The sequence below is a fragment of the Anguilla anguilla genome, chromosome 2 (assembly GCF_013347855.1).
Source record: "Anguilla anguilla isolate fAngAng1 chromosome 2, fAngAng1.pri, whole genome shotgun sequence".
Lineage (NCBI taxonomy): Eukaryota > Metazoa > Chordata > Actinopteri > Anguilliformes > Anguillidae > Anguilla > Anguilla anguilla.
This window is the reverse complement of record NC_049202.1, coordinates 41,703,136-41,730,424: the sequence shown is the minus strand read 5'-3', so window position 1 is coordinate 41,730,424 and position 27,289 is coordinate 41,703,136. Positions and strand designations below refer to the sequence as shown.

The 27,289-nt window shown below is 39.7% G+C and overlaps 1 protein-coding gene across 8 annotated transcripts in view; it reads left to right on the top strand.

The window, feature by feature from the left end:
• The window catches only part of LOC118221690 (leucine-rich repeat-containing protein 4B-like), a 68,330-nt gene extending 41,395 nt beyond the window's left edge, over window positions 1-26,935 (top strand). For all 8 annotated transcript variants that reach the window (XM_035406985.1, XM_035406982.1, XM_035406983.1 and 5 more), the window contains 2 exons: window positions 12,989-13,610; window positions 18,238-26,935. In XM_035406985.1, coding sequence (XP_035262876.1) covers window positions 13,365-13,610; window positions 18,238-20,274 — 2,283 coding nt within the window. In that variant the 5' untranslated portion in view covers window positions 12,989-13,364 and the 3' untranslated portion in view covers window positions 20,275-26,935. The remainder of the gene's footprint in view (window positions 1-12,988; window positions 13,611-18,237) is intronic.
• The last annotated feature ends 354 nt before the right edge of the window (window positions 26,936-27,289 follow it).

Below are 27,289 nucleotides of genomic sequence, written 5' to 3'. Positions count from 1 at the left end.
TGATAAGAAGGTTTTGTATGGTAGCCAAGTGAAGAAATATAGTTAGTAGAAATGGCACAGTGGTGAACTGGTGTAACTTTTTAATAAAAGGAATACATGTGCCGTCATGAAATGCATATGGGTGGCCGTGAGTGAGTTTTGGTAAAGCAAATATAAGTGTAAGAAAACGTTAGTGTAAAAGAGGAAATGATCTGCCTGAGGGCAAGGCGGGATTCAATCCTTTAACCTGAGGTTTACCAGTCTGTGACTTTGTTAGTGCAGCACCATGACATAGCTATGCAATGCGTGAAATATCATTAGCAAACCTGCCCGTGGTTTAAAAGAAGAACACAGGCCAGTAAGCACAGAAGAGCTCCCGTTGAATCCATATGGCTTTGCAGTATATTGTAGCTGGTTAATAACTGAACGTGCAGATGGTACGTCATAATGCAGTGTATACGTTTGGTGAATGGCGGGTAGATATGGTGCAAAAGCAATAATTGAGAAGTAGTAGACAATTATTAGTGAGGGTAAAAACAGGTTAAAGAAACATGTTCCTAGCTGGGCTTGAACCTGGGACCCCATGTTCCCAAGACTGTAACCTTGCCCACTAGGCCACAGGCAGACTAGCTGTTTAAACTGGAAATGTTTCAGAGTAAAAAGGTATGGGTATTTTGCCTGTGTATGCAAGTTTTTGATTGGGTCGTGTAGGTGAAGATTTGGCTGGTGTCGGTAAAATGTCCAATGGGGAGACATGTTGTTAGTGGGATAGGTGGCAGGAAAAATAAGAATGAGAAGAAGAAGAAGAAGAAGAAGGAGAAAACGCAAAATCCCCTTAGTTAGGGGCTTTATTGTGTGGACATGTGAAGTTGGGTATGAATTCTGTCTGTTGAAATGGGGTGAGAATGTACAAAATTTAATGTTTTTAAGGGCTGAGTGTCTGTGGCTGTATAGGTATGGGGCATGCCCCCGCCAAGGCGTAACTTGGCGGGATGGCATACCTGCCATCCCAATATCTCTATATTTCTATTCTTATGACTTATGGTTTGTGTGTAAACTATTAAAAAAGGCATAAATCGCCACACAGGTAGTTTTATTAAAAGGCATTAAGGTCAAAATGCAGGCCATCCATGACAATGATGGTGTAGCTGCCATGAAATCCAAGACCGGATGTTATAAACAGTGGCCGGGCTGTTTATGATCACAAACACAGGATACAAGAATCGGGGGTTTTCAGAATCTTATGTTTTCTCTCTGTTGCCACAGCCTAGCATGCGAGACAGTTAAAAATGGACTCCCATTTTCACAGCTTGATAACCATAAAAGATGTCCAGCTGGCATTATGCTTTACCATGCTGTGCCACGTTTATGAAAAAGGAAACAACTGATGTAGAACGTGACTAAAATGAATCAGTTCATAGATGGCATCATAGACGTTCATTGATACCTTTTTGTGGACATCTGTTCCGGCTGAAAGTGACAAATTTGTTGATGGGATATCGCAAATATGTCTCCACAGGTGAGCACAGGTGTTCCCCATACAGTATATCCAAAAAAGAATGCAGTAATCATAATGGCAGATGTACTCACAGTATAGGCATTAGGGGTGTGCAGAGACGTCATTATCTGTATCTGTATCTGTCAACCAACAAAATTATCTGTATCTGTATGTGTATTCGGATAGAAGACCGGAAGTGGGCGTGGTTTGTACCAGAAGTCACGTTAAATCAGGCAAATGTTGTATTTTCTAACCTAATATTCATTGGCAATTCAATGGCATATAATTAATTATGAAATATATTTCCACATCCTCATACTGTACTTTTCATCTCTCTCTCTTTTTAATTTTTAAAGTTACAATCTCAAAGATTTCCGTTTCATTCTCTTTGGTGGTACCAATGGCGAGAAGCGGTAATTGCAGGTGTGTTTTTGGACCTCACTTCCCATAGGTCCAACCGGATCCAACCAGTGTCGCCTGTGTGACGTCTGTCAGTTGGCACCTGGGCCACGCCAACTATTACACTTATTTACTGAATAAAAAATGGTTGTTATACAAGTAACGTTATGTACATACTCATTCATTGGGGGGGCGACATAGCTCAGGAGGTAAGACCGATTGTCTGGCAGTCGGAGGGTTCCCGGTTCAAACCCCGCCCTGGGCGTGTCGAAGTGTCCTTGAGCAAGACACCTCACCCCTAACTGCTCTGGTGAATGAGAGGCATCAATTGTAAAGCGCTTTGGATAAAAGCACTATATAAATGCAGTCCATTTACCATTGTCTAACGTTAGGCTAACTTAAGCTGTCTTTACACTGCCGAGCCGGGTTAAAATGCTGTAGCAGACCTGGGGTAGAATTAGTGATGATCAATTTCCAGAAACATTCTTTATCCACCTTTTGCTCGGTATGAACATCTTTACACTGCAGAGAAGAATTTGCGGGATTCGCTGTGGCTCGTGCAATTATGTATCTCATGCATCATCATCGTGAATGATTGTTGTGTGATATTTTTGAAACAACTGCCTTGTTGTTTCTGGTTTTGCTAGCTAAACTGTTTGTGTACGCTGAGCTGGGTGTTAAATTAGCAATCAGAAGAAGAAGAAAACAAAAACAAAGGAGATTTCATCAAAAAAGGGCATCAAGGCTGAAGGAACATATGAGGAAGCGTAATAAAATAATAACAATGCTAATCCATACTGCTGTATTCTTTTATTTAGTTTTCTCCGGCTTGACATCTTTACACAGAAATCAGACCCCGCTCTGCTCCACCTATACCCCGGCTTTATTCAGATCAATATATTGATGAACTTGATGGCAACGTAAATAACGGTAACATTAAGGCCAGTTCATCAATGATTTGCAACGAGACGGTTTTTGAATGTTGCAGAGAAAATTGCAGCGGTGTGATCTGGTTAGTTGCAGAGCGTCTGAAGCTGTTGCCTGGGGTCTCAAAAGACCCACCTTGTCAAATCGCCAAGTGCAGTTTTAGAACGTTCACAATCAGACGTCTTGGAATTTTGCAAGTTGCATCCAGTCTCGTTGCAAATCATTAATCTGAACTGGCCTTTAGTTAGCTACATTGCAACGCTGCAACAAGGTAGCATTGCATTCGAGAGACGGTTTGCGAGGTCGGTACCGGTTGGTAGCGTTAGCTAGCGTTTTTTCTAATCGTTAGCTGACATTAGATTGTGTTAATTACATTAGCTAGCTAGCTAACGCAATGTTACCTGATATGAGAGATGCATACTGTGCGCAACGTTGTCTAAACTAATGTTGCCTTTATTGACATGGTCCGGTAGCTAGCGTTAGCTGTGCAAATAGCTATGTAATTTAGTACCGTTACATTGTCATCAAATGTAATACGAAATCTACATCAACAAATAATATGACCTCTCATGTTACACAAAAACTTATTAGGGTTCCATAACCCCCCCATCTTAACGCTAGCAGACACCGGAAAAACCAGTACGCCGCTCACACACAAGTGAGTTGAAGAGCAAGCCTGTTGCGTTAGCTCCGCCTACCCTCTCTGGCGGACCAACCACTGATGGGTGATGGAATACGCGTCACTATCTATGCACCGCTTGTGATTTCTTCCCGGGAATGTCGCCACAGACACCCAGTTTTTTAATCATAAATAATAATAATAATAATAATATAAATTCATGTAATAATAGGGAGACATTTTGAGAGCGCACAAGGTCAGACAGCAGGTTAACAGGCTGCACAATGCTCCGTTCACACAACGCCTAGACCTTGGCTTGGTGGTAGTGGGAGAAATGTGCCTGCAAAACGTTCATAAGTTGACGGTCAACAATTTAGAAGGTGGTCGTCATTCAGTTTTTCAACCCTGCACAATGCATGTCAAGGGAACATAGGATAGCTTCAACCGAGCAGCCAAAGCTACAGAGAAGACGCTGGGGAAAACAGTGTTTAACAGAACGAAACACAACAACAGACTTGCTCTGTCGATTGAGGATACCATCTTCCTGGACAGGATGGATGCTAACATCTACAGAAACGATGATAATAGTTGGGTTGCCCCACTCCCTTTCACGGAACCACGCCAGCCTCTTCCCAACAACAGAGAGCAGGCCGTCAGCAGGTTTGCGTCTCTGCAGAGACTGCTAAAAAGAAAACCAGAAATGCAAGAACAGTATGTTGCATTCATGGGCAAGATCTTCCAAAATGGACACGCCGAGGTAGCACCACCGCTGAAGGACGGTGAGGAATGCCTTCCTACGTTCGGAGTACTTCATCCTCGAAAGCCCAACCAGATCAGGGTAGTCTTTGACTCTAGCGCCCAGTACTGTGGTGTCTCTCTCAACGACGTGTTGCTAACCGGTCCGGATCTGAATAATACCCTAATCGGGGTTCTTCTCCACTTTCAGAAAGAGAAAGTAGCAGTGTTAGCAGACATCCAACAGATGTTCCACTGTTTCATAGTGCGCAAAGACCACCGCAACTTTCTCCATGTCTTGTGGTACAAGGACAACGACATTAGTTTAGCTTCATGTTTAGTCTGCGGTTCTTACACCCTTACGAGAACACTAAAAAGGGAATAATCTTAAATTTCAATGATGCTGCGTTCGCGTTTCTTGATGTGTTAACGTTACTGCAGTTCGCTAGGGAAACGTGAATTACTACTTTACAACAGTAATTACATAACAGTAATAGCCTACATGAACTTTTTTTGCCTGTTTTATTTATTTATTTTTTTATTTTTTCCCCTACTGAACTAAGTTTGGATAGACTGCAAACCATCTGATGTCTTCATATTTTCCCTTGGTGGCAACTGTTACCATGAATGGATTTCGTGTTCATTATAGCCAAGACCTATGACTGATACATACAGACTATAGACTGTTACATCTTAAACGGATGAATATTGACTGAAATACAAGGTAAAACGTCGTTTTTTTTCAATATTTCGACTGGGTTTTTTTTTTAATGGAGGAAATTAACACATACAGCGGTTCTAAGCTTGTTTTGATGTATAGGTTGCGGGGGTTTGAAAGAAATCCGGCTGCCACACCAGGGTTGTGTCTCGCTAGCTTCCGCACCTCCTCCTCGATGTGAGAGTTTCCCTGAGTGATAGCCGGGAAAGGTCAGCTCTCATCCCTGCTGCCTGCTGTGCGCTGACTCGGTGGGGGCAACTACAAAATGTAGCGATCACTTTTCAATAATGTGTAGTAAATGAAACGACTAGTTAGTGAAATCAAAGTCCTATGTTGCAAACTGAATGGGCATTTTTTTTTAAATCTAGTGGCCATCCACAATGATATGAATCGATTTGAAGAAACATAATGGCTGGCGCATAGAACTTATTTATTAAACGTTTTGCAGGGCAGTGGCTCAAAGTTTGTTGGTGTGTGTAACTGGTGCCCCCCCCCCCCCCGGCCCGTGTAACGTTAGATAGAGGCTATGAGAACTTTTTTTTTTTTTTCTGAATCCGAATAATAACGAGCAACTTCGGGTAGAAGAAATATCTGTTTCCATCGCATTATTCGTGCTTTCCCGAATACAGTATTCGGATTCGGATACATCCCTAATAGGCATGCAGCTGACAAATTCTTGTTATTTCAGTTAATTGCAGCTGGAGTACTGTGGTTAATTCGTTGAGGGAATAGAGCGAAGACAATTTCATGTTCTCAGAGAACATTTTCCAAGCTAGCTGTACAAAGCGTTTTGTTACACCAGTCAAAGCCTCCTCTTCAGAATATCTCAGTGCACTGACTATGAGTGAATTTTGCCTGGCCTCACACTCCCACACTGCAGTCCAGATGAACTGTATCATGTTTGTCCAAAAAACAAAGATTCAGTGCATGCCCTCAGACCTTTGACTGGAAATGCATTTGATGGTTACCAAGAGTAATGGTAATATGCAATCTCAAATGCCATTTGTTTTCACTCTTAAAATGGTTAGACTGCTTCAAAATTATTAGACTGGTGATATGACTTTAAATACAAATCATATGATTGTAACCGATGTTGTAGTTTAGTCCTAATTAATATGAGAAAACATGAGCTAATTCTGAATGCCTTCTTAACATCTTAATTTATTTGCTTTGTATTCTCTTCGGAAGTGAATAATATCATTAAGATTACATATCTTTACACACACTGTAATGTACATGATTAAATTATATTTCCATAACAGTCTGCTGTGTTCCTGAAGGTTTCGACATGTAATTTGAGAAGCAAAGGGAATTAGAGTTCTGCCTGCCATGGTCCTAACAGTGCTCATCTGTTATTCCATTGCTTTTGCATCAGGCTGTTCTCGTGGAAAAGTTCTGGGCCCGCGGGAATTACACGCACTTTGCTTTTACCACTTCCAGTCTGTAGCCTCCACCTGGGGATGCTGTATGGTGGCTCCAACATCCATATAATCACTTCCACTTCCCATGTATATTTCTGTAGGCCAGTGTCTGCATTCCTGGACCGTTTCAATCCCTAGTGATTTACCAACCAGTGGATGCTGGCATTTAGCACAGTTTATCAAGCCCAATTAGAAATGTGAAACTACATGCAGGTCAAATGGGTAGCACGTCCACTGAGGCCTAAGGTCCTTTTAGGGTCTTGATGCCACATCAGAAGAGAATATGGGGTTCTAATGGACAGTATGTGACTCCAGTTGTCTCATAGATGATCTGAGACTGTAGTCAGATTAGTGTTGCCAGACCAGGGGATGTTGAGAGTTAGCTGGGGGTCAGAGGAGGTTGTTGGCTCATTCAACACCTACTCATATATTTAATTAATGGATATTAAACCACACCATGCCAAATCATTACTCACGTTATTTGTAACTCACGTGTGTTCACTTGTTTCCTTTGTGCAGGTATAAGACAGCATTCAGAATGTACTTTGGATTCTAGCCTTTTGATTGCCAGTCTGTTATTGGCGTTTGTGAACATGAGGACCAGACTTGTGCCACTGAGAGTCAAGGATGCCCTTATGAGGTGGAGAAATAAGAAAAAACTGCCAGAGACATAGGCCAAACCTTAGGCTTGCCAAAATCAACAGTTTGGAACATCCTTAATAAGAAAGAGATCACTGGTGAGCTCAGTAATCAGAAAAGGCCTGGCAGGCTGAGGAAGACAGTTGATGATTGAAAGATTCTCACCTTAATGAAGTCCCCCAAAAGCCGGTCCTACAGATTAGAAACATTCTTCAGGAGGTAGACATGGATGGGTATGTGACTCCTGTCTACTGAAGACTTTACAAAAGGAAATACAGAGGCTAAACTTTAGGATGCAAACCACCAGTTAGCTGAAAAAACAGGACAGCCAGGTTACAGTTTGCTAAGAAACACGTCATGCTGAGTTATGTAAAAGGGTCTTGTGGAAAGATGACACCAAGATTCACATGTAGCAGAGTGATGGCAAGAGAAAAGTGTGGAGGCCAAAAGGAACTGCCCAAGATACAAAGCATCCCCTCTCTTCTGTGAAACATGGTGTTTGGGGTGTTATGGTTTGGGCATGTAGGGCTGCCAAAGGTACTGGCTCACATGTTGTCAGTGATGATGTAACTGCTGATAGCAGCAGCAAAATGAATTCTGAAGTGTACAGAAGCAGCTTATATTCTCGAGTTCAAGCAAATGCCTCCAAACTCATTGGACAGAACTCTGTCCTACAGCTAGGCAATGCTCCCAAATTGGCATAAAATTCCTGGCCAGTCCTTTTTCTGAATATTGAATACATGAATTAGCAAAATTGACTGGGTGGTCAGTTACACAAGCCAAGACATGATATATATTGTACTGTGTGCAGTATAACATGGTGGCAAAGATAAAAGTCCAAAAATAAAATGCAGATTAGATTAATTCTGCTAGTGTTCTGTAGGCATGAAATTCTTGCTGTGGTTGCATGTCATACCTGAATGGTGCAAGGTGCAGCTTTGCTGTCTTTGCCTCACGTATCCTCTTTTAGTCTTTCTCCTTACGATAGGCTGGATGTGGATTGGGTTCCGGTGAGAGAAAGGAGGAGAAATAGGGAGGCGGAAGTGGGAGCAATACAGCTAAAGGGAGTTTGGTGAAAAGGTATCCCTGGCAACCTTCTTGCAAAGTCAAGGACTGTGAAAGGAGGTATGTAGGTATGTAGACACAAGGATTTCCAGAAAGGCAGATGCAAGTTAAGTTAAAAATATGTCGATATACAGGGTATGACTTTCATCAGACACACAGACCAATATATTCATTACGCACAGATTCTAGTAAGCTTCAAGATACTACTCAGGTTTAAGCTTGTTTTTTTACAAGACTTCATTTGAATAGTAAACACTGATAATTACTTTTGAGTCTAGATTGAGTCTAATCTCTGTTCTGCTGTGCAAGTGCTGAGATGAAATTCAAGGACAATTAGATGGTTTGACTGAGGTGAATTGCAGCCTGAGCAAGCAGTGGACAGTTTGAAATAGTGGCTCACCCAGTGAAGGCTCTCACTATGCATGTGGCCAGGGCCTTGACATCAGCTGACTCTAAAAGTGAGTCTGCAGAGGTGGGTCAGTTTAAGAGGATCCTTGTGTTACCACTGGGCATAAAATAGTTACAAAATAAAATTAATTTAAAGGCCATGAATATGAATTATTAATGGAAAAATGCAACCAAAAATATCTGATTTGTTTGTGTGGAGTATTGATAATTACGTACAGGACAGTCTGTTTATTGCATGAGATCATAAGATTAATTCACATTGAGGAGACGTATTTTAGTTAAAAAAAATTTTTTTAATTTGTTGACATTCTTCACTAAATTAATGATAAGAGACAATGCGGAACTGATATTTCTCCAAGCAGAGCTTTATGCTTTTTGATTTCTTTCTGGTAGATTGTCCTCCCCATTAATGAAGAATGTGATGCTTTTGCCACAGAAGCGTTATGGCATTCCAGTGCGTTCCTTCCTTCGCTTTGGTAAATGACTGTTTCTTTTATTGCAGTCATTTGCTGTTTCCCCCTCTTTTGTGACAAAGCATAGTCCAGTGGAGGTGGATGACCATCTCATATTTTCTCGAAAGTACAATTACAGTACAAGGTTTGCATCAATATCAACGATGGCTGTGTGCAAACATTCACTGAGAAATGTAATCTACTCTTTTCTAACTTTTGGCTGATTGAAGATGTGTGTGACCCTGTTTTAAAATGCTGAGAGAGATCAATGCAAATAATTTATATTTCAAACCTGAACCTGATATTAACCACGTCTTGCTTATTTGTAGTAATACTATATATATTCCTGAATTTGGAATTGTTTTCATCATAAATTTATTCCCCCCTAGCTAACACGGGAACATTACAAATTGGTAATTCATTACAGGACACAAAATATTACTATTTTAAAAGAAAGTAAGTTTCGGATATTGCAAGATAATTCAACATCTTGTAATCAGGTTTGTTATTAAGCTGTATTGAAGTTCAGACAAAGAGAATAATAATAAATGGTCCCTTTGTAGATTGATTGATCATATCTTGTCCATGTAAAATATTTTGATTCAGATTGTGCTGATTTCAGAATAGAAACAACAGTAATAATAATTTGGTAATAATAAGGTGGGCAATGTATTAGTGAACTGCCAGTTTTGTCATGTTTGATGTACTTGTCCAGGAGGCTCAGAGTCACAGCATGCACATTTAGGGTACTTCAAAGAAGTGTCATTGAAGTAATGATGTCATGAGCAGAGGGGGAAGAGCATTGATTTAGTTTGCTTTGTGTGTTTCCGTCTAAGCTTACTATAGGTCTAATAAATTGTTTTATTTAGTTTTTCATACTAATTTCTCTTTTGGTTATAACTCAGTGGTAACCAACCCTGTTCCTGGAGACCTACCATCCTATAGGTTTTCATTTCAACCCTAATTTGGCAAACATGACTCTACTAATTAGAAGATCAACTAGACCTCTAGCTGCTGAAGGAGGTGTGCTTTGTTAGGGTTTGATTGAAAACCTACAGGGTGGTAGATCTCCACGAACATGATTGGTTACCACTGTTGTAACTTGTATTAAACTAAAACGTCTTATGAGTGGAAAAAATACATGTTCGCTTCAACTACATTTCATTTATATTACTTGAACATTGTCAATAAATGAAAGTAGAGACCATAAAACAACTGACAATGATGTTTAAATTTACCACAAAATGCAGACCCTTTCCCTCTTTTAAATATTTGATATTCCCAGCTCCCCTGTTTTAATTTAAATGTGCTGTCATTCTTCTCATGTGTCTGATTAAGTGGAAATTGAGTGATTAATTGAGATGATCTCTGCAATGAATTGAACAATTGTTGGACATACTACAGTATATGGCTTTCAATAAATTCTTTATTGATCCCTTGGGGGTGGATGACTGAAATAGGTAACCCATTATTTTCTCTGGACCCTAATCATCGTCTTAATTATATAAACCATCATTATTATCATGTGCATGGTAAACTCTTGTAAGCATCTTTTAAATTCAGTACAGTACTAAAAAAAAATTTCCCATCTGAGGCACATGCTGCTATTTTTAACGTGAGGGTTATAATTTTAGTACACCTCCCAAACTGCCCAGACATCTGAGGGACATGTTAAGCATCTTGTTAAGTAGCACAACTGCCAGTGGCGGCCAGTGAGTGAAAGTTCTGAAGCTGTCTTCAAGCAGAGCTTCACGTCATCTGTCAGGGTACACACACTGCCTTTGTGATCCATTCTGGTTATGCTCGCTCGTGAAATTCGGTAGAAAGGTCAGATTTGGTGAGGGTGATGGAGTTATGCAGGCTCGGCATTATTGGATAACGTGTGAGATATGCAGAGTTTTTCAGACCAGTGCATTGATAGAATTGACCCTTTTGCGGTTCAAGTAAATGGCATGTCTATGGAATGAAATTTCTGTCACAAGTAAAACAAATCACAATGCTAATTTTAAAAGCTAGATATCACGGAAACCAGTCTCTGAGGGAGGTGGAGCTTGTATTGGCAGTTGTTAACTGAAATACTTTAGACTTTAGGTCGCAGGTTTATAAACAGGCTCACAGAGGTTGCCTGTGATGTCTTTAGCTTATTTAGTACATATTCTGCAGAACTGTATATTCAGCAATTCTTTTTTTCCCTCCCATGTGACGGTATTGTTGGCACAAATAAGAATTTATACATAATCAGAAAAGAGCACTTTCAGAGTTCTGTTTACAGTGCATACCATGTGCAGGGTTTTTCCTGGCTCAAAATGAGGCAGAGGTGGTACTTTAATCCTAATCACGTGATCAACTTTTCCTCATCTTGGTAGCAATGTGAATTATACTTTTGTAGTGGCCAGTATTTATCAGATGATGACTGTAATCTCTTTTCACCTTCATTCTTCTCCTTGGAAACTCTCTTTCTAAAACAAAATGTTATTCTACAAGGCATATCTGCAAAGTTGACAGTGGTCGTGTTAACACAAGATTATGCATTTTTAAGGTGAAAAAACAGCCAAAAAGAGATACGTTTATTGTGTTACTAATGTGAGTCATAGCAAAAATAGTGGCTCTTAGCAGAACACAAGTGCATTAGTGTAGAATGCTGATTTTGAATGTCCTGCATTCCAAAGGTGCAGCATTGCATGGGCTAGCCTGACCACTGGTTGCAAACATTAAACTGATAGGACGTAATGTAGGAAACTTTAATGAAAATATTGGATATGCTCGGGTGCTAAACAAAACAAGATTTACGTGTCTGAATGCGGTAAATTCACTCCGTTCATATAGCTGCTGTAGCTTTGCATTCTCCTTCAGTAGCACCTTTCCTGGTGCATGGTGCTGATTACGATACAGCGCCACATCGGAGTAATGCCGCCATTGCTGTTACAAATGGCAGAACTCCACCATGCACAGCACTTGTGTTTATAATGTTTTGTTCATGTCGACATCGTCTGAATTTTGTGGAGGCGGCACAAAATTTCATTGAGGCAGTTACCCCAGAATTCTCTTAGCAGGAAAAACTGATATGTACATGAGTGACACGGAAGTGAGAGGTTTCTCATGCAGATGATTCTTATATGTAAACTACACAATATGTAGTGATAGGTGGAAATGCAGAACCGGGTTATTGTCAAAACTGATATAGAGCGAAATGCATTGTATTAACCATGATGTGTGAATTCACTTTTCCTGTACATTTGTTCTGGGAAAACCAGTGTTCCTCTTTAGCTTTCAGGAAGGCATAAAAATGTGTTTTCTGCACAAGCACATTTAAAACATTTAGCAGTATCTTTATAGATTGTGATATTTGGTTGATATTACTGCACACTGCTTATGCGCTACTTTTTATTTAAGTTCAAGTGATACCACATACCATTCCTATGTCTCTCTTCACTCTCTGTCTTTTTCACCATTTCTCTTTTTGTCCCCTGCATCACCTCAATGTGCTTTGCATTAAGTGCGTTACCCTCCTCCATCTTTCTCAGCGGCTGTTCCGTTTTAATCTATTAGTGTTGATTTTTCCTTTCTCTATCTTTAGCTGTGTCATCATCTATCAGTTTAATAGCCTTTTTCTCTGTGCCTCTCTTCTTACACTGTTGATGTTAATGCATGTACTGTCCAATCTGTCAGTAGGTCAGTATTGCATGAGTAGTAATTATAAATTAATATTGACTGATGCCTTTATTCAAGGTGATTTCAGAGTAAATCGGGGAAGGGCAAGTCTAGTGCTTGAGGGGCGCAGGGTCTGGTGGTTTCCATCCTGCCTAATCCCGTAATTGTTTAATTGAAGTCATTATTTGGATAGGAAACCAACTGGCCTGGTGTCACAGTTACAAATCAGTCGCTAATTGCAATTCTGCAGCATTATAGTCCTCCGGGAATGGATCTTCCCTGGTGTAAGTAATCTGAAAATAAGTGCTTACTTTGCTCTTTTAGCCTGTTTAATATTAGCTTTCATCGGTGTTGATGTACAGCAGCCCTCAGTAGCTGGTTATGGTGCTTTGCTGTACGTGTGTGCTGTGGAATCTACTTTGTTCCTCTTTTGTTCCTGTAGACTGCATTAACCTCATTCTTTCTGTCTTTTTACAGTAACAAAACTGGAGAAGCACCTCTCAGATCCAGAAAAACTGAAAAATAAACATCTGTGTATACATCACCTTTTTTATTAATATATGACATTGTCATCAAACAACAAAAATCTTTGTATACAACGCAAGAAAACGAACATTACAAATCATCAAGGTATCAAAGGAAGAAAGAAATGAAAGTATTTGAAATGAAATGTTAAAAAATACAAGAACCTTTTGTCCTGTTTTCATACTTTTTTCAAAGAGGTACAGCCAATAAGTACAGAAATCACATAAATGACAAGATAAAAAAGAAACTGGAAGAAAACAGACCATTCTGCCTGGAATAAACCAATCAACACACTCAGAAGAAAGGGGAGGGTCATGACCCAGTTGCCATGCATGTCGCCACGGTGACCGGCCTCCCCAACCCCTCCCCCCTCCTTCTCTTATTGGTTCAGCTGCTTTTGTGGCTCCTCCCCGCTGGGCCTGAGTTGGCAGGGGCTGCCTCTTCTTGCCCTGCCCTCTGCAGCTGTTCCAATCAGGCAAGCAGAGTCATCTGTACAAGGAGAAACTTGGAGGAGGTGCCTGAAAGTATATCTGTCAACACACGATACCTCAACCTACAGGAAAATTCAATACAGGTAAATTTGTGACTTGTCATGCCTTTGTGTGCATGTGTGCATATGTAAAGGTGTGTGTCATATACTGAGATACTATGAGACTATAAATCATACTTGATCTCACACACACCCTTATATTCTCTCTTACACAACATCGTACTCTCACACAGAGCATCATACTCTCTCGCATACTGTGCACCATTATACTCTCTTAAACACACCATCATACTCTCCCACACACACTATCATACTCTGTCACACACCATCATACCGTCTTACACGCTACTATTCCTCTCATACACACTCACATATTCTCACATATAAATGCGAAACCTATTATGCACGCATATAAAATGTCTTAGACAAACATTTGATTGTTTGTGAGCGAGGAGAGTAGTGTGTTTGAGAATTTGATTTAAACGGAAGGTACTTTGACTTTGTTTAAATTCTCAGTTCCTGATTGGCTTACAGCCACAGACGAGGCCCGTCTGCCTGTTTGCAGTGGCACCCTGAGTATCCACATTGGCAGCGGGCTTCTAAATCAAGCCACAGCTAGTTTAAATAACACTTTAAATTCAACAAGTTTTGTTAGTAAGATGGCAAGGTTGCCATGATTTTTCCAATTACTTATGTTCTTTTTCAATCTCAGAGTTTGATTCTGGAGTTGAATGGCAAAGAAGAGAACATTGATTTTTTTTTTAGCTATTCTATAATGAGAGTAGATTTCATTGAGAACGAATCATATGTAAACTTAACACGTGAGATTATAGAATCTTAAAACAGAGAAAGGCAGACACAAAAGCTGTTTTAAAAACCTACAAGTGGCTTTTAATTGCATGCAATACAAGTTTTCTATGTTAAGACCTGATGTTGCCACCAAAAACTAGTGCTGTCAAACAATGGTTCAGTTTATATTAGTTTGTGTCTTGTAGACATAACGAACAATTAACACAGCCTGGTCAAATTCTGGGATGTAATTCAACATTTACAATTGTAATATATATATTTGAATATATTTAAACTTAAATGTTTAGAAGGAATATTCAAACATCATTTCTGGCCAATGTTGACAGCCCTACTACAAACCTCTATTTCTAACCACAAAAAGACCTTTAGATCATATTTTACTACTCTCAAAACATGAATATTGCATTCTACAAGACTTGTAATTGAGAACTGAAGGCATAATGATTTGTAACCATAAAATGAGGGTGGTATGTGCAAAACGACATGTACAAAACTGCTTTTGGGTTTGTGCTTCTCTGATTTTACAAATCTTATGATGTTAAGTTTACATCTTATTTGTTTTCAAGGAAATCTAGTTCCCGTGTGTGCCTGTATAGTGTCTGCTTGTTGATCCCAAAACATAAGGTTATTCTTTGCCCACTCATCCCAAGGGACATACTGTGAGCAATTTGATCATGTAATATGTTATACCGAGGGTAACCTGGATGATCAGTTCTAATTGTTGGAGGAACAAAAGAATTAGACATAGCCCTGTGAGTCACTTCAACTGATCTTGAACTTTTGTGGTAATTTAGTATGGAGAGAAATGTACGCTGCGTATATTTACACTGCATGCAGTGCATTTTACTCTCTGCTATCTCACTCTTCTAATTTCTGGCTAATCGAAAGAAAGGCAGATGCTGTCCTTGTGGGATCACCAAGCTCCCTGCATAACCTTTCCAAAGCCATGCTGTCAGTTTCATTTAGAATGTCATGAACACATCAAATTATATTGCTAAAGCTTAATAATGTCCTCCATTGCCATTCATCTCCTGAAACAAAAACAACTTGAAAAGAGGGTAAATGATCTGAAAAATCATGGCAACCTTGCTATCTTTCTTTAGAATTTGTTGAATTTAAAGTGTTATTTAAATGAACTGTAGCTTGATTTAGAAGCTCCCTGTCAATGTGGACACTCAAGGTGTTGCTTAGAGGGGGTGGGCCTTGTCTGTGAAAAGGTTTGTGTGTTAGATGTTTTATACAGTATGTGTGCATAACAGGTTTTACATCTATTTGTGAGAGTATGATAGTGTGTATGTCAGAAGAATTATAGTGTGTGAGAGGGTATGATGGTGTATATGAGAGAGTATAATGGTGTATGCGCGAAAGTATGATGTGTATATGAGAGAGTATAATGGTGTATGTGCGAAAGTATGATGTGAATGTGAGAGAGTATAATGGTGTATGTGAGAAAGTATACTGGTGTATATGAGAGAGTATAAGGGTGTGTGTGAGAGTATGATGGTGATTGTGAGGGAGTATAATTGTGTATGTGAGCGAGTATAATGGCATGTGTGAGAGAGTATGATGGTGTGTGTGAGAGAGAGTATAATGGTGTGTGTGAGATATGGCTCATGGCCAAAACAGCCCCTCATAAGATACTGCTGGAAGCAATGATTAGTATTGCATGTTTTCCAAAGATGGCCAAATAGATTGATATGGGAAGGTTTTTTTCCAAAAATTGATTTGGAACTATCAGAGGTACTGTCAGGGTAACAGTTGACCAATATCTGTGCTGGACGGTCCAGGTAAAATAATTGTTTGAGGATAATATTATGTGATTAATATCTTTGCATTCTGAACTCATACAGTTGTGCGTTCACAGTCATGATACAGTTTGATCAAAAGGTAATATCAAATTGACAGTAAAGTTTTTGATCGGTTGTCACAAGATCATATTTTTGTGATTCTTTTTGTACATTTCTATTTGCAAAGTGTGACTATTGTCAGCTAATGAAGTGCTATAATGAGGTGTTTTGATGAAGCACTAAATCTGGGTCGACTTACATAAAGTACCGTGTTCACCGGAGTAACTTTTCACTGTTATTGTAGTAAAATACAGAATTTCTTAACAATGTTAACAATTCAAGGGTTAAGTAAACAAAGTCTTGCTTGGAGGAAAATTCTATAAGCACATTAGTGCCTGGATAAAGGAGAGATTTATGGAACAATAAAGTTTATTAGATTGATTTCAAGGGGCTGTCAGGGATGATTTTTTTCCCTCAGCACTCTTACATTCAGAAGGACACAAAATGTCAAAGCTCTTTCTTCCCCCCCCAAATCTAAGATTTGTGATATTTGGCAGTGTTTGTTAAGCCTTGTCTCCAAATTTTATGTGTTGTAATAACGTAGAGTATGCCTACAGTATGGTACAGGGTATGGTGTAGGGAATACTGTGCTTTGCAGGATATGGTCAATAACTACTTTCCCGGGTATGTTAAAGAGCATAGAGTATTTTATAGGGCATGTAGGAAAATGTATTTTATAGGGTATGTAGGAAAATGTACTATATAGTACAGTTTATGTTTAAGTGTGTATTGTAGTTCGCAGCGCATGTTGAAAAGCGTAATGTATGTTGCATGTGGCATGTTGAAAAGTGTACAGAATTTTACATATGGCGCAGGGCATACTGTACAGCACAGGCAATGTTGCAGATTTTTTTCTGGTGTTGGTCAGTACATGCAACACATTGAAGGGTATAGTTTAGAATAAATATTTAACTTGGGCTTTTATCATGTTTACAGTTTTTAGGTTGTCCACATATAAAAAGATGGCTGCGTGTATATTTGGGTAACAATTTTTAATGCCTGTGAAGCAGATAACACTCATAACTGTGGCATGTATGCAAATTAATTTAACATTGCATTATTAATTTGTTAGCCTTTTTCCAGGGTTACCAAAATGAAATATTTTCTAATGTAAGGCTAAATTCAGGGTACAGACCTTTGTCTTGGACTTACAGCTCTGTAGTTCCAAGCCCAGGTCCTTAACCCCTACTCCACTCTGCCACCATGTTGTGAAACCCTTCTGATGTGAAATTTTATGAAGATTATGTGCATTCTTTTTACTATTCTATATTACTGCCTTTTTGGCTCCAACTTTTTCTGCCAAGACTCCCAAGTCACATTTAATGGTCTGTTGAGAGGGTGCTCATTAAAAAGATACATATTAGCATTAAGCGTCCTATTTACATCTTAATATAAAGATTTCTTCTGGTTTAGTTGTGTCGGGGAGCTTTCTTTGCAATGATTCAAAATCTAAAAGTGTTTTGCACCTTTAGGCATGCTTCATTTGCTATCTTATAACGGTGCGCCCTTAGAGTGAGCACTTGACAGCTCGGCTCATCCTCCCACTGAGATGTCCCTCTGCATGCCGTGGGCTGTTGTCTGTTGGCTGGTGCCATTGTAGCAGGTCACAGGATCTCTCAGATGGTTCAAAGGCCAGTGAAAGCTGCATCACTGGAGGGGTGTCTGGCACTTTTTGAATGCCATTTTGATACGAATTTGAATGCCTCTGTAAAACGCCCATATGAATGTGAGCTGTTCTGTCATATGTCCCTCTGGATATGAATGATGCTGTCAAAATGACGTACAGACATGGGCACCTCTGTCACAAGGCCATGTGAGTGCCTCTTCTGCAAATCTATTTGAATATGAATGATTTAGCAATAATTTGATGCTACCGCACAAAATATGATGCAGTCTCTCATTATGAGTAATTGAGTGAACACATCACATCCTGTAATTTAAAGTCATGTTAAGAAAATAATTTATATCATGTTAATAAACATGTATGGTTTATATGCACACACCTCTCACCCTTTTTTTCTCTGTCTGTTTTTGTCCTCTGTCTCTTACACCAGGTGATTAAGTCTGATACTTTCAAGCGCTTGCAGCATCTGGAAATCTTGCAGCTCTCCAAAAACCACATCCGTCAGATCGAAGTTGGGGCATTCAATGGCCTGCCTAACCTCAACACACTGGAGCTCTTTGACAACCGCCTCACGCTGGTCCCCTCCCAGGCCTTTGAGTATCTCAGCAAGCTGCGGGAGCTGTGGCTGCGCAACAACCCCATCGAGACCCTGCCTGCCTATGCCTTCCACCGCGTGCCCTCTTTGCGGCGGTTGGACCTGGGGGAACTCAAGAAGCTGGATTACATCTCTGAGGCTGCCTTCGAGGGCCTCATCAACCTGCGCTACCTGAACCTGGGCATGTGCGTACTCAAGGATATCCCCAACCTCACACCCCTGGTGCGACTGGAGGAGCTCGAGCTCTCTGGGAATCGGCTGGAGATCATCCGACCAGGGTCCTTCCAGGGCCTGGTGTCGCTCCGCAAGCTCTGGCTCATGCACTCTCAAGTGTCAGTCATTGAGCGGAATGCCTTTGATGATCTCAAGAACCTGGAGGAGCTGAACCTGTCTCACAACTCCCTCCACTCTCTCCCTCATGACCTCTTCACTCCTCTGCACCAGCTGGAGAGGGTCCACCTCAACCACAATCCTTGGGTGTGTAACTGTGATGTGCTGTGGCTCAGCTGGTGGCTGAAGGAGACTGTGCCCAGTAACACCACCTGCTGTGCCCGCTGCCATGCTCCTCCTGGTCTCAAAGGCAGGTACATTGGTGAGCTGGATCAGAGTCACTTCACCTGCTATGCCCCTGTGATTGTGGAACCACCGACCGACCTGAATGTCACCGAGGGGATGGCTGCTGAGCTGAAATGTAGAACGGGCACTTCGATGACCTCAGTCAACTGGCTCACCCCAAATGGCACACTCATGACCCATGGGTCCTACAGAGTCCGAATCTCAGTCCTGCATGATGGCACATTGAATTTCACCAATGTCACAGTACAGGATACAGGCCAGTACACCTGCATGGTGACTAACTCGGCTGGCAACACCACAGCGACAGCCGTGCTCAACGTGTCGGCCTCTGATGTCAGTAACAGCTACAGCTATTTCACTACTGTCACGGTGGAAACTGTCGAAACAGGCCAAGAGGAGAATTCTGCCCGACAGTACATAAATGAAACCTTTGTGGGTTTTTCAGGTCCTACTAGCCCAGGGGAGGTTTGGGTCACAACCTTGGCCACTACATCGTCTTCTGTTTCTTCATCGTCCTCTTCTGCCAGAACAACCAAGCCATCAGAAAGGGCATTCACGGTTCCAATAACAGATGTCACCAACATGTCTGGTCTGGATGATGTGATGAAGACTACAAAAATCATCATCGGCTGTTTTGTGGCCATCACGTTCATGGCGGCAGTGATGCTGGTGGTCTTCTACAAGTTGAGGAAGCAGCATCAGCTGCACAAACACCATGGCCCGGCACGTGCTATCGAGATTATCAATGTTGAGGATGAGATTGGAGCTGGAGGGGCAAGTGGAGTAGGAGGAGGGAGTGGAATTTCTGGAGGATCCACTATGCATTCTGGAGGTGGTGGAGTCAGTGGTGGAGGGCAGAGTTTAAGATTGCACCATCCGGAAATTGTCAACCTTCCAAATCTAGCGAGAGCAGAGCATCTTAACCATTATTACAAGGCACATCATTTTAACAACAATGTGATGGGCATGGGTATTGGGACTGGGGCTGGTGTAGGATGTGGTGGGGTTCTCAACAATAACAACAACCCATCCCCCCATTCGCAGCCCTCCCTGGCTACTCCCATTTCCTGCACACAAGTTCCTGTCTCTTCATCCAATTTGCAAACTACATCTGGAAACAGCATTAACCCTAACCCCAGTGCTGTGTCCTCTCCTCTCCCAATTCCCCTCCCCCTGCCACCCATGGGTTTACATGGATCTCTGAAAGGTTTAATTAGTCAGAGCCAGAACCCTCAAGTTGAACCACTTCTGTTTAAGAGTGGTTCCAAGGAAAATGTTCAAGAGACTCAAATCTGAATGAGGCAGAGAGAGAGAGAGAGAGAGAGAGAGAGAGAGAAAAAGGCAGAAACAAAGAAAGAGAAAGAGAGAGAGATAGAGAAATAGAATTGATGGCCATGCTTATTTTAACCCTTGATCAATTTTTATGGAGGTGAAGGTATTTTCGTAGTACTGTATTTTAAGTACTAGGTAGGATTATTGTCAAGGGTCAGACACTACGGTGTATTGACATCATCGGAGGGAAAGAAAGGGATACAAGAACAGAATGTAGAGGGATGATATCAAAATATACCCACTCCCAGGTGGACAATACTGTACATGTACAATGTACTGAGCCATGAATTAACACTGGCACTTCTAATGGAGTAAATGTGTCTGTATTAATGAATGGTAATGGCAATGAAGTACCTTACACATACTACAACAGCATAAATCTGTGCCAAAGCAAAACTTTCCCTTCATTAATATTTGTAAGAATATTAAATCAACCAGATAGTTTAATCTCTAAGAGTTTGTTTGCCACAGCTGAGACACGCACAGTATAGAACACTGCAGTTCAGAGACCTTACACCTTACAATGCAGTCTCATTATAATCCTGATTCTACCAAGATTATAGTGAAAATAAAACACTGTAGTGTGCAGTGGAACTCCAGAGAAAAAAAAAAGATTTTTGGAGAAAAACCTGTGCCATACATTCATTCTCTCTCCCTCGTATACACTTAAAGGAGGGTTATCTTTGCAAGGGGATGAAGAATTCGTGAAGACGCAAGAACTGGACAGAGAAAAAGACAATTAAAGAAAACTGTGAAAATGCATACAATATATAAATATATTTTCATTTGAAGAAATAAATTATGAAACATCTTTAACAATACAGACTCACGGACACAAATGTTAAAAGGTGTACGAGCGGGTATTGTTTCAGCTGTTATAATTATGATTGATTTAAAAACTCGTTTTTCTCTCTTGGTTTTGTGAAGACAGAAGGTGAGAGGAGGGGAGTGAGGCAGAAGCAGAAGAGAAAAGATGCAAGAATGAATACTCGACGTATATTGGCATTCATTTTGGCCATGCAAAATAATAGGAGTAGCCCGTTTCTCATGCAAATCCACAACAGGCTTCTTTTTTGGTTTCTTGAATTGTTGCTACGAAGAGATGGAGTGGGTGGTGTTTTATGTTTGTGCTGGTATACTTGTCACTGTGACAGCTGAATGAGTTTGCAGCAAGCTTCACCCACTTACATATGATTTGGGTGTTTATGTCTACTACTGTTGCTATTATTACAGTTGATAATAATAATAATAATAATAATAATAATAACAATAATAATGAGGACAACTGCAATGAATTGTAGCGTGCTGTTTATACAGTTCATGACTACCACATTGATAGAAAGTATTGTTCCCATTGCACCAAATTGATATTTTGGCAAGGGATTACAAAAGACAGCATTAAACATTAATGATGTTCTTTGCCTGTGTACTAATAACAGCCATATGTGTGTCACTATTAGCACTGGTTTATGTTAATGCAGGTGATGGCCATATGTGTAACATAGTAATATTACGCATAAATTGTGGTTAACAAGCTGGTACTGTGCAACCATCTTGATCTTTAAAATTCTCTAAAATGACTTCATATAAATTTAAATAAGATTGTACCATTCAATTTACTTGTATCTTGAAATATTTAAAAGCATTAATGTACAAAGAACAGTTGGATATCTCTACTTTTCTTGTTGAATTGAACATATAACATTTAGAGAACTGCACTTTTATAAATTCGGGTCAACCACACTGTTTTACATGTTGTTTTTATCATGATGACAAGACGATGCACATTATAATAATGAAAATAATGATGATTATGGTGGTGATGACGATGATGGTTATTATTATTATTATTATTATTATTATTATTATAACTTTTATTATTATGTGACTCATTAAAAAATAGAAGAATAGGAGGATGACACATAAAAATGAGTGTATTTCACATAACCCTGAGAGTGATCTGATCTGCGAGTTAGTGTCTACAGGAAAGGATATCAATGGTGACAATCACACAGCCACAAAACAGCTACAAAGAAACGGACTGGACCTACAGAAACAGCGTTTGAAGACAACAATGATTCATATGTTGAAATAAAGAAAGAAACAGCAGTGGGCTTTCTCCAGGTGGACAAAAAGCTTCCTCCTCATGCTCCCCCTCTCTGTTTTGTACAACAAAGAACTTGACCTGTCAAGCCACCCTTTTCTTGCTTGTTTCAAACAAAATAAAGCAGATAGAAACACTGGTGGATTACAGTGGGTCGTAACGAAACTTAAATGCCACGTTAGTTTGAACTAATGGAGTGAAAAGAAAAGCGGAAAGCGGGGGAAACTTTTTCACATTTTCAAAAGGTAAGCGATTCCGTTTAATGAACGAGATGGAATTTGAGACAAGATGGATTGAAATGGCATTTGGCAAGTTTTTTAAAAGAAAAAAAGGACAATTAAATGAAAAAAATATAGAAGCAGTTATAGAAGATTTCTTTTAAAAACAAACAAAAATATAACAAGTGTTTCTCATTTTTGTGTTTATCTAGTTCCATTTTTTCTTTTTTTTAAATTAAGTGTTGTTATCTCAATTGTAATATTGTTATTGTTATTATTATTAATATTATTATGGTTATTATTACAAAAAATGTTCTGTTAGCAGATGTCACTTCAAAATTGAAAATCTGGCACACAAAGTGGTGGACGTACTCTGTGAAGCAAGAAGTGGCAGTTAGAAGTTTCAGTATTATTGAAATATCACATTTCCTAACTTCAACCACCTATACTTTGAATAAACACATATGAATGTCTACTGACAATTTAGAATCCTTTCCTGCATAAAATATGGCAAGTGAGCTAGTGGTAGTCACCCTGCTGTCTCCTGTTGAATTATTCTTAATATCATAGATCTGTTTGTGGTGCTACGCAATACCAACACCTTTCCAACAAAAATCTGGCCCTATATCTGTAGCAGCACATCTTAATACCAGTTGCACATTGCTGCATCGTGGTTACTCTGAAATTTCTGTTTTATCACTTGAAAAGATACAACTTGTTCTTTCAAGGAATGAAAATATGTAAAAATGGTGTCCAAAGTATTTCTTTCAATGACAGTATTTCTGTAGCAGGACTTTGCAGTGATATTTTCACTGAGACCTGTCAGTTAACTTTAGGACTTGATTAATTTGGTTGAAGAAAAAGATAAAGACTGTAAATGCACCCAGAAACCTTTCCGTATGGACACTTGCTGTGCAGTAAAGGGTTTGATTGCCATTGTTTCATTAAGTTATATGAATTTTGGAAAGAATTACATACATTTCTTGGTTTGTAGAACAGTGATGAAGATTAATTCAGTATTATCATTATTATTTCAAATGCCATGTAATTGCTGAGAGCTTGATTTGTTTTGATTGCTTCTCTTTTTTTGTTTGTTTTCTTTCATTTTTTTTCTATGTGTAAGAGAAGGTAAAGAGATGGAAGTATCACTATCATTGACTACCAGTCTGTAACAGTGCAGTAGGTTTTAATCGGCTACAAGCGCTTGTATATCCATTTAACTGAACATATCATTGGCAGTACTTGAACTATTTAAGTTTTCCCTTGCATTGTGCTCCCGCATTCCTCACTGGGTTACAAGTCATCCCAATTGTCTAATTCTCCTCTGCTTAAACCTTGCCCTTTGTGGAGGCGGAGCCCTCGTGTTCCATGGACTTTGTTTCAACTGTGCACTTTGCTGCTTAACTGAACCCTTAATTAATCTGAGACTTTACTTAATTAGAGCTTTTCATTATTTAAGTCGTGAATGATATTGGATATTTCAAGCTAGTCGGCTCAGAGGCTCACCGCCTGCTCCCATTAGCTAAAACCAAACATTAAAGTTCATTCACAGTTTAAGCAATGTAGGCAGCGACAAAGAGAACCAGGGTCAGAGTGATATGGGGGCAGTACATAGGTAGGGGGCAGTGTATGCGATAATTCAGTGTGATGACCTGCTGTATAACGTGCCTGAGCAAGATCACCAGAAATAATTTTATTCATCATGAAATATCATAGGACATCAGATAAGGTACGGTCAAAGCTCTCTGGATGTAAAGTAAAACTAACCATGTGCCAACATCAACTTGTTTTTTTGGTGAAATCATCCTTTTCTAGGGAGTAGAAATTCAGAAAATGAAAACAAAGAGCAGGAAGTTTTTTGTTGTTGTTCTTGCTGTATGAGAGCCTTCTGCAGCTTGTAGCTAACAACTGACACTCATTTTCTTGCTACTAAGTAGACTGCTGCTTCCTTCTGAATGAGGTGAATCCACACTGACTCATGGCAGGAACATGTTGGGAAATGTATGTGTGTGTGCATGTGTGTCTGTCTGTCTGTCTGTGTGTGTGGTGCGTGCGTATGTGTGTCAGTGTGTGCATGCATGCAATTCATACTTGTATTTTTGTTACTTAAAATATGTTATACATCGTGCAGCTTATGCACTGTGCAATTATTCAACTGTGGTTTTTTTGTTGATCAGTTGCTTGAATTGGAGATAAATTGCCTTCTTTCTCAATGTGCAAATATGTACCAAGCTTAAAAATCTTTGCACATTTTTATGAAACATAGTCTACCTTGTAGTATATTCAAGAAGTTCAGTTCCAAGGTTACAAATGACTACAAATATAAACAAATCATACCACAGAAATTAACAGTTTGGGCTTTGGATGTGTAATAAGCTTTGTTGGAGGTGAGAGACATCGTGCTGCTCATTGTCTTGCTGTTTGCCGTTTCATACTTATTATGCATCTTTTGCTCAAGTAATGATATTACGAAAATATAAAGAGGCATCTTTGTACAACAGAGAACAACTTGTTTAATACCCTGGCCAGAGTATAGATTCTTGTGATTTGTGGAAAGCAATTCCTGCATCACATTTGAAATTATGTTATGCTGATGTTTACTTACTGCCATTAAACTTTTTATTGTACTTCAAAAATACAACTCGATAGACTATTAAGTTAATAGATGTCATTTGTAACTTCCAAATACAAACGGCAATGAAGCATACTCAGGATATGTCCTTATGTCCAAAAGCGAAAATATAGTGTTCTGGAGCTTTCTAGAGTGTTTTAGAATATTAAGAATGATTTCAAAATCTATTTGGTCTCTACCTGTTCAGTGTTACTTTATACATATGTACATCCTCTATACTGCCCTCCAAGGATGTATGTACCAATGGAAAATTTGTATATTAATTTCTAGTAAACCACCATTTTCTACTGCATAATATTCCTCTACGACTAGCTGTTACAGTACTTAAGATTTGACTTTGGTTTTACTGAAGCAGCACCAGCACAAATAATTCCACACAATGAACTGGGATGTGCATGCTGTGAGCTGCTGTGTGTATTATTTGAAGGGCAGTCTTAAATTTCCAAGAATGCTTTGCCTCAGAATGTCAGATGACTATATCATGTAATGACTCAATAAACCCAAGAAGGAAGTCGATGTTCCCGGAAGTTGGAGAGGATCATGTGCCACCTTGGCAGGACAGACAGCTATTGGGGTCTTCTGCACTGGTGGCTGTACAGGTGATATTTTACTGGTTGAGCCAAAAAATAGATGTCCAAAAAAAAGTAAATGCAAAAAAAAAAAAAAAAAAAAATCCAGGGCATGTAGGCATTTTAATGGCAAGCGCTTTCAGCGGAATGATTTCTGAGATTCCAGTACACTTTTCTGCAGCAACTTGACAGAGAAACAGCCGCATTATTCATTGGTATGAAATCACGACTAAACTAAAGCATAAATCGTACATACAGTTTTTCACCTTTATTCCCCATAGATCAGTACTTGAAACATGCAATACATACCTTTTTGTTCCTCGCTGGTTACAGTTAATACATTGCTTGTCCTCACATGTCTTCTCTATGGTCTCCCGCTTTCCTATTGTCTCTTTCCCTGGCTTTTGTTTTTAATTTGTCCTACCCCTCATAGTCAGGAGATTCCTCCACTCACCCTCCACAAGTAACTCACTCAGCAGTCTGGTCCTTTAAGCTGCTACAGGGTATATGGCCCGTTTAACACAGGAGAATGTGACTCCAAAGCCAACGAGAGCAGAGGAAAAGCCTATATGACAAAGCATCAGTCAGCTGTCGGGAGGGGAAAAGAGGGTTGGCAGAGAGACAAGGATGGTGGGGGTAGGGAAGGGGGGCGAGGGGGAGGAACTGGATTACTCAATGCTTGCAAGAGACAGGCGTGGGGGGGGGGGGGGGTGAAGACTTTTAATCCTCATGTTTGAGAAAGGAGAAAATTGGTGTGGTTTTATACCCATGGTTACTCTGAAGATCGCTATGTTAGCTTTTGTCCTGATGAAGTTATTTTGAGGTTTAAGATCAAGGTTAATTTCTTTCCCTGTCTCATACTCTGCATCTGAAACTTAAACTTCAGTGGCGCAATGGCCCTCTTTTGATGGAAGGTACATTTTAATGATTGATGTGCAGAGAGGAAGGGGAGTTAGTCATAAAAAGGAACGGCTCTCTCTTTATCGTGTTCTTTCATTGTGTCCTGGTTTTTCTGAAAGACAGAGGTAAAAAAAAAACATGAATCCCTCTTTCCTTCTCCCTACATCCTTACACCGCAATGCTTGTTTTTTGTGTTCAACCTCATCTCATTTCTCTCAGGAAAAACACAACCTACTGATGTTTCAGCTATTTTTATTCTATTAAATGAAAGAATACCTCCATCTGTTCCTTTGTTTTTTTGTTGTTTTGGTTTTTTATGATTTTGAAAATAGTTATTGTTTTTTTTGTGATTCTAATAATGATCAGTGTGGTTTCACAAATGGAAGTATATGCACATATAATCTACCTACGTGTGTATGTGTGTGTGTGTGTATATATATACAAATATGTATGCACGCACACATATATGCATATATGTGTATGTGTGTAAAGTACGTGTGTATCTGTGTGTATACACACATACAGTATATGTGTAAAGGCTACAGATATGTTCCAG